The sequence below is a fragment of the Corvus brachyrhynchos genome, unplaced genomic scaffold (genome assembly GCF_000691975.1).
Source record: "Corvus brachyrhynchos isolate BGI_N302 unplaced genomic scaffold, ASM69197v1 scaffold479, whole genome shotgun sequence".
Lineage (NCBI taxonomy): Eukaryota > Metazoa > Chordata > Aves > Passeriformes > Corvidae > Corvus > Corvus brachyrhynchos.
The window spans coordinates 593,041-601,219 of record NW_008240089.1 but is presented as its reverse complement, the minus strand read 5'-3'; the positions used below and the strand labels follow the sequence as shown (position 1 = coordinate 601,219).

General features: G+C 53.5%; 1 protein-coding gene and 1 long non-coding RNA gene across 3 annotated transcripts in view; both read right to left on the bottom strand.

The window, feature by feature from the left end:
• LOC108449211 overlaps nt 1-4,217 on the bottom strand; it is a 5,705-nt gene extending 1,488 nt beyond the window's left edge. Inside the window, exons 1-3 of the long non-coding RNA XR_001865336.1 lie at nt 3,312-4,217; nt 2,505-2,640; nt 1,565-1,666 (exon numbers count right to left, since the gene is read on the bottom strand). This is a non-coding gene — a long non-coding RNA (uncharacterized LOC108449211). The remainder of the gene's footprint in view (nt 1-1,564; nt 1,667-2,504; nt 2,641-3,311) is intronic.
• A 3,045-nt stretch (nt 4,218-7,262) lies between these two features.
• GJC1 (gap junction protein gamma 1) overlaps nt 7,263-8,179 on the bottom strand; it is a 22,999-nt gene continuing 22,082 nt past the window's right edge. For both annotated transcript variants that reach the window (XM_017744762.1, XM_017744763.1), the window contains one exon: nt 7,263-8,179. In XM_017744762.1, the coding sequence (XP_017600251.1) occupies nt 7,707-8,179 (473 nt within the window). In that variant the 3' untranslated portion in view covers nt 7,263-7,706.

The window sequence follows — 8,179 nt, the reverse complement described above, 5'->3', positions numbered from 1 at the left end:
AGGGGACGGCGAGGATTTGCACCGGCCGATGGCCCGGGAGCAGGACTGAGGCTTTGCTGTGCTTTAACTCCGGCTCCGCCGCCGCCAGCTCCGGAGGGAGGGCGCGAACATCCCGGGGAAAACGGGGGAACCCCAATTCCCGGCGTGTGTTACGGCTGGACTGGGCAACAGCAATTCCCAGTGCCCTTTAAGGAGCGAGCTCCTGCTGCCAGGCGCTGCCTGCATCCCTCGTGGGGCTTTTCCAGCTCCCAGCCCGTGTCAGCCCAGCTCGGCTTTAACCCCCGCGGCGCCGGGGCCGATTGCTCCGGCGGGAGCGGTGCAGGAGCTGTCGCGGTTCAAATCCAGGTCAGCGCAGCTCCGCGGAGTCCCAGTGGGCCCTGGGATCCCTGGGATCACCCTGGCAGCGCAGCCAGCCGAGCTCCCGCTCCCACCGGGGCAGCCCCGCAGCGCCCCGGGCCCGGCCAAAGGCAGAGCCGGGGAGCAGAGGTTGCCGAGTTAAACTGGCAGCTGACAAAGGGAAGGTTTGTTTTCCCATTTCCTGAGTTTTTCTTCCCAGTCCTTGAGAATTTAAATTCCCGACTAGAATGAGCAGTTTGTTAAATCAGGTTTGAGGTCTCCCGAGGTCCTGGCTCTGCTCTCTGGGATGTCGGCGGTGCCACAGCCGCCAGGTCAGAGAAGTTTATGTAACTCTCTCCTCACTCTGCTCTGGCTATGAGACTTTCTCTGGGATCTCCTTTCTTCACAAGGATCCCCTTCCCTCACTGGATATCAAAATACTCAAAATGACTAAATTTGAGCACTGCAGAGCATCCCAATGCACTGTTTTGTTCAAAACCCAGCAGGCTCCTTATGCTGCTCCATCCAGCTGGTCAGCAAGGGGAGGCGAGAGGGGAAAAGAAACCAGATTTCAGAGCCAACAATTAAACCAGGATTTCATTTCAAAGAATAACAGAATCATTAAGGCTGGAAAAGATGTCTGAGACCATCAAGTCCAACCTTGGACCCTTGTCACCCAGAGCAGAGCACTGAGTGCCACGTCCAGCCATTAAATCCCACCCTCCTGAGCTCATCCCCTCCTAGCCATGGATTGTCCCCCCTCCTCTGTGCACAGGGGCCAAATCCCCAGGGACAGTGTGACCTCTTGGATGCACTGCCAGGGGAAACTCTGGGGCACCTTAGAAATGCAGGGTGAGCCAAAGGATGAGGCTCTCCCTCTTTTTCTCTCTCACCACAAACTTCTGTGCTTTAGGGTGAGGTGGTTTTTTCACACCTGCAGAGCACCGTGTTCCCAGCCTGCCCAGCAGCATCCAGGTGCTCCTGGCAGCAAGAACCTGCACCAGGCAGGGGGACACCGCTCAGCATCACTGCACTGGCCTCACCCTCTGCTCCTCTCTCTGTACCCCTCTCCCTGCATTTCACTCAATAAACTCACTTTCTCTGTGATACCATCGCACCTGGGTTTGTAGTACAGAAGGTTCTTGCCCCTGCCAGGCCCCTGTCCCTGTGTGTCCCCTGGCACCTGCCCAGCCCCACTCCCAAACTCCTCACTCACACCAATTCTTACCTGCAGCAGCAGCAGCACGTCTGGTCACCACCTTTTCCTGGCACTGGAAGGGTCCCAAACCTCCCATTAACTCACTTGAAGGCAGCAGCACCTGCAGGAGAGCTGGAGATTATTGTATTACGTATATTATATAGATATAAGATATATAAGACCATAAAAATCAGACTGGTTTGGGTTGAAAAGACCTTTTTAAAGAACATCCAGTGCCACTCCCTGCCATGGGCAGGGACACCTCCCACTACCCCAGGTGGCTTCAAGCCCCATCCAACCTGGCCTTGGACACTGCCAGGGATCCAGGGGCAGCCACAGCTGCTCCGAGCACCCTGTGCCAGGGCCTCCCCACCCTCACAGGGAACAATTCCTTCCCAATATCCCACCTAACCCTGCCCTCTGGCAGTGGGAAGCCATTCCCCCTTGCCCTGGAACTCCAGGCCCTTCTCACAAAGGCACTGGTGTGTTACCAAAGCTGTTTTCAGTACAGAACAGGCTTTTTTAAAAGTTTGCTGATCGTGGTTTTTCAGGTGATTTCGATTTTATGGAAAAAGTTATGAAAAGCCTGGCAAATATTCATAAATGGGAGTATCGATTTTCTAGGGATAAGAAATACTAGGAGGGGAAGAAAAAGAAGTAGCTCCCTTCAATCCTTATCTGTCTTTAAACGAGGGCAAGACAAGAGCTGAGGAGCTGCCCTGGTGCTTGCCAACACTCCCAGCAGAGCTAAACCACACCACTCCTGTTGGCTGGCTGAAGGAATCCCATTCATCAGCAGGGCCTGGGATCCTGACTGCCATGGGAACCCTGAGAGGAACCTCCTGGCCAAGCACATTCCAGACAACCCCCAGGTGTGCATCGCTTCACCCCGGAGCCTCACCCTGTGCGGGGGGTCCAGTGGAAAAGTGGGTTCCCAGCTCCTGTTCTGCTCCTGCTCGGCCACACTCACCCCACAGAGGGAATCCAGGCCTTGGGGCGGCCCCAGTCACAGCTCAGGCACGGGAGGAGGGCTCAGTGTGACCATCCCAGGCCCGTGGTTCCGCTCCTGGGATCCACATCCTCTGCCAAAGAGTCACCGGAACATCCTGTTCAATAAAAATAAAAGGGAGGAGGACAGCAAACCCTGGCCTGCACAGAAATGGCTCCCAAGTCCTGAAGAGCACTGATCAGATGCCTTTAAATCCTCCTTCCAAGGCATTTTCCCCAGCCATCAACGTGGAATTTACACAACAGCGATAATGTCACGCTGCAGAAAACAAAATGTCATTTCCCGAGCAATGATGAACTGGTATTTGGAGCCTCCTCTGATACAGAGAAAACGAATGGCAATTTCCCTGGGAGCAGAAGCCCCCGAGCTCCTTCCCCTGCTGCTGCAGAGGGTGGATTATGCCGAGTTCTGGCATTAACAGAACATCATTTCACTCATGCAAACGGATCCATCCTTCAGGAACTGTTCCACGGTAGCTGAGCTGAGCATGTTCCATTCACAGGGATCAGGCACTGAGCACGTCTCAATGAACAGCTCCTTTGGATGGAACCTCACAGCAGCAAATTGTGTGCCTGGGACCAGGAATTCCTGAATTATTAACAAACCAAGCAACAGGAATGTAACACACTTCCATACAAGCTGCTACCAAACCGTAGCTAACTACAGGTAGGAACACTTAACATTAACAATCTTTAACACCCAACCTCTGCCTCCAAAAGGAAAATCACTCTGCAGCGAGGATCCCATTTATACTGGCAGTACCCTTACCCTCACTCACAGCCGAGGAAAAGGAGGTGGAGCTGTCAGCAGGCACCACAGAGCCTCCGCTGGGATCACGTCTAGACGTGTGGTGCTGGGAGAGGTCCTCAGGCACCCGAGGCATCCGCCCGGGGCTGGCAGATGTGACAGGGGACCCTTGGGAGCTGCTTTGCTCCCTCCTGGAGCGGCAGCTGGAGGCCACACAAACACCCAGGGGCACCTCCGGCAGCTCCGCGCATCTGCCCGGGGCGGCGGAGCCGAGCCCGCGGGGGCTGAGCGTGATCCCAGCTTTGACCTCTGGGTCTTCTCCTCCCGAGCACAGGATCAAACACAACCAGCACAGGATGGGCTTCTAGCAGACCCTTGTGTCACAAGGGCAGAGCACTGGGGCCATACCCACTTTTCCGAGCAGTGGTTAAAAGCATTTCAGACCTTCTCACTGTGACTTTGCTGTTCAGCAGAGACTTCTGTGCCTAAAACCAGCAGAGCACAGGCTGAGCTGGGGGCCTGTGGCTGCCTGCAGGGACTCAGGGGTAACCACATGCATGAAGATTGCAGGGGGTAAAGGGTCTGGGAGCAGCAGGAGCCCAGATCCTGGTGATCCCTGCCATGGAAGCTGTGCTGATGCATCAGGAGCCCTGGCCCCAGCTATCCCTGCGCTGACTGGAACCTGTGGCGTGGCTCAGGCTGGTGCGACCCTTCCCAGGCATGGAGCAGGCAAAGGCATTCCCTGTCCCGTGCTCTTCTCCTGGGCTGTGGAGACTGTGGGCTGCTCGGGTGCCCTGGCAGTGGAGAAAAGGAAAGCTGTTAGTGCTGGAGCCGGCCCGGGTGACCGGAGCCCTCCTGCCCCGCCAGCCCGGAGCAGGGCAGCACCGCGGCCGCCTTCCTCACTCCGGACAAACAGCCCTTGTTCCAAGCCCCCGGAACAGAACCCCGCTCTCTCCCAGCTCCCTGCCAGCTGCACGCAGGACAAACACTCCACGCCTCCTTCCGCAGCCCGAGGTCAGGCTGGCAGCGAGGGGACAGCAGGGACACTCACCGGAGCCACCCTGTGCCAGCCGCGGACACCCGGCCGTGCCCTGTGACAGCGCCCGGACCGCGGCTCAGCTGGGGCAGCAAATCCTGCACAGTTCACCGGGCACTGCCCGCCTGCTCATCCGTACGCATTAATGCAGATTTCCCTCTTTTCCACCCCTTCCAAGGCCTGACTTCCCAACTCGGTGGGTTTTCCCTTCTTTAAGGCGATTGTTCTCGTCCCTGCAGAGCAATTCCCACACAAGGCACAGGTAGTTCCGAGCCGACTCTTTATTGACCTCAACAAGGTCACATGTATAAAAATTCCAAACTGTGGCTCTAAGACAAATCAGTCACTACTCGTCTCCCCCCCTCCCTCCCTCCCTCCCATATCCTATTGCCGGAAAAAAGAAGCCATCTCGCTAAGACTGGAGTAATCCACTGGATTTAATACATTTTTCTTTTCCAAACCCAGAGAATGTCACCACAAATCCAAACTCCACCCAGCATTTTTTGTCCCAAAGTCTCTCCTGGACGTTTATTTCAGAATGGTCTACATTAAGCCAAAGCAAGAGCATTTTAAAGCAATGCAGGTATTGTTTCTTCAAAAGGAAAAATGAAGTCTGAGACTCCGAAACCAACCAGAGCCAGAACAGAGCTGGGACAGACCCCACGATCAGCAACACACACTCAGCTTCAACCCAAATGTGCACTTTATACACAATGAAAGTGAAAATAAAAAGCAGTAACAGAAACAGCTCCATTACTTGGGATTTTCAGAATGAATCCAGTGCTGGGATTGGAATATTGTGGGCACTCTGCTCACTAACAGGGACGTACTGGGTGGGCAGAAGCCCATGGGACTGCTCTGAGGCAGCAGCTTCACACAGATCATTAACTGGGAAATAACACAAAACCAGGGAGCAGCAGGTGGGAGCCTGGTTTAAGTCATTAATAGAAATTTGCTATAGTTTGGGAAGAGAGCAGTGAGGAGAAGGATTTTCCCTGCTCTCACTGGGGAAAGGCTGTTCCCAAAGCACCACACGGGGTTAAATGTCACCCATTTGGGACACTGTACAGCTGGGGGTCATGAGTGGACTGTGGCCACCAGCCCTGTTTATCTCCAGGCTCCAAATGTCTCTCCCTCATCCTTTCAGACGTTTTCCACCCAGCTTCCCAACCACACTCACAGCTCGCCCTGGCAGAGCCTCTGCCCATCACTGTGACTTTCTTCAGGCCACTGTTTAATTAGAGGAGCATTGCTAATGAAGTGCCCCAGACCACACAGCCAGTCCCAGCTCACCGGGCCCACATCCACTTGCTGCCCACGTCCTGGGTCACTTACACTTCCTTAGAGACACCACCCTGGCACTTCTCCCCTGCTCCCCAGAGCAGCCAGGGGTCAGTGCCAAAGGCCAGGGGAGCAATTCCCTTCCCAGAGTCTCCACAGCTCCAGAGGGGCTCACTCGGGGGCTGTGCTGGCTCTGGGCACAGCAGGGGCTCTCCAGGTTGCTCAGGGATAGTCTGGACCTACGCCTGGCCTGCCTGGTGTCCCAGAGGGAAAACAGACCAAAACAACTCGGCACACCACCAATCTGCAGGAAGTGCTTGGGCAGAGGGGAACAGCAAGGACATGCTCACATCCCCTTGGAGAGACTGCACCTGGATGTTCTGAGGGATGGGAATACGGCAGGGATTTGTGTCCTCCATGTAGCCTCACTCCTCATCCCCCACTCCTTCCAGGCTGCCAAGAGCAGTTGTGGCTGCCTCATCCCTGGCAGTGTCCAAGGCCAGGCTGGATGGGGCTTGGAGCACCCTGGGATAGTGGAAGGTGTCTCTGCCCATGGCAGGGCATGGAATGAGATGGGCTTTAAGGTCCCTTCCCATCCAAATCATTCTGGGATTCCACGATCCTATGAATCCTGCTCCTGACCCAGCTCTGACAAGGGACTGAGGTAGCCTCAAAAGAGAACAGTCCTGCTTGAAACAGGCTCCCAAAATATATTAAAATGCATGGAAGCCTGAGAAAAAAAAAAAAAAAAGGGAGCAGAGCAAGGTCCCGAATCCATTATAAATAGCAGCAGAAAGCAGAGACATTTATCAGCGTCTCTCCAAGACGAGCCGGCTCCTTGCCAGAAAGACAGAGCCAAAGGCATCAGTCCCTCACTCCCCTTCTGCTAATTGTAAATTCAAGTTTAATGCCAAACCCACAGAATGCCAGATCGGACTGGTCTCTCAAGCAGAAAGCTAAATTATACATATTGCTGTGTCTGAACTGAATTCCTCGGACAGAACGGAAGGAAGAGGGGTCTGGAATAAGGCAGAATCATTGATATTCGGAGAGGGCTCTGTGACTCCCACAGACAGCTCGTGTGTGCCGGCTGCTGGGAGAGGGAGGGGATTCCACAGAGCTACCACGACTCCAGCTGACCCGATTAGTTTGGGAAGGACAGGAATCCTCCCCAAAAGGTACCACTGCCTGCCCCTGGGCGCAGGGTGTTACACAACAGGAGGCCTCACGAACTTCTCTTCCCATCGCTGTCACAGAAACTCGCAGAGTTACCGAATCCAGTCATTTCTATTTCGTTTTTTCCGGATTTTTTGCAGGAGTTTGAGGTGTCTCCTCCCTCCTGGTGCACAAGGTGTGTGGGGAGCCCTGAGCCCTCTCTGCCCCACAGCTGGCACTCCTGCTCCCAACACACACACACACACACATTTTTCCTGTAAGTCATTTTCCATAGAGGAAAGAGCCTGTAGGACACAGGAGCTTATGGGATGACACTTCCAGTTTGCGAGCAGCACATTAATTTAGTGAAGGACAGAGTCAGGAGCACCATTAACAGAGGTTTCCCAAATCTTTTCCTGCTCATGATTTGCACCCATGAGCTGCCCAGAGAGCGGAGACTCCACTTCTGCACGTTCAAGGCACTTTGGAAACGCAGCATAGAAAAGTTTTATAAAAAGTTTTACTTGGAAAACAAGGAAGAACAATGACATAACTGCAGACAACAATAATAAAATTAACAAAATGCTAATGGCTACCCATTGCTTTGTCCTTGTTGATATAAAAAGTGTAACATCAGATCCAGTGTACAAATACAAAAAAAATTGTGCATAATAAATGTACTATAATACTGTACATACAGCATAAACCGTTCAATGAGAATGAATTAAATATACCTATTTGTCTCCTGACTTGGAAGACAAAAGAATAAAGTTCTATAGTCCTAGAGTCAGTGTATAAACCCTTCCCAGGGGCTGAATCACGAGCCAATGGTATCCCTGAAAATAAGCAGAGTCAAATATTCCCTTAATGGAAGCCATTATTCATGGGACTGCTGGTTATGATAAACTAGGAGAAAAAACCACAACATATCAACCGAGACAACGTTAAATCCAGACCGAGTTCTTCCCATCTCCTGACTTGCTACTGGCACTGCTTTTGTTCGAGCCCGCTTTGGATTTCTTCCCTCTGGAACTGCTGGGGTTGTTTTGGTTGTTGTACGCCTGGATGGCGAGGTCCAGGCGGTCCTGAGCCACTTTGATTTCCCTCTGCAGGATCTCCAGGTCGGCGGGAATGTTCCCTTCGTTGCTGCCATACTGCTGTTCCTGAGCTATGTTGGCTTTGTTCTGCTTGTAGGCCATCTTGGCGTTGGACAGCTCCGTGCACTGCATCTGCTCCGGCTTCAGCGCGATGTTGTAGCCCGGGGGAGCCGACGGGGTGTTCCAGGTAAAGGGGTAGTTAAAGGTCCCAGAGTCAACCAGCTCCTTCTTCTTGGCATTCAACGTGTCCCGGATGGTGCCAAACCCCAAGTGGAGCATCTCCCAGACATTCAGGAGCAGACACATGCAGCTCACCCCGT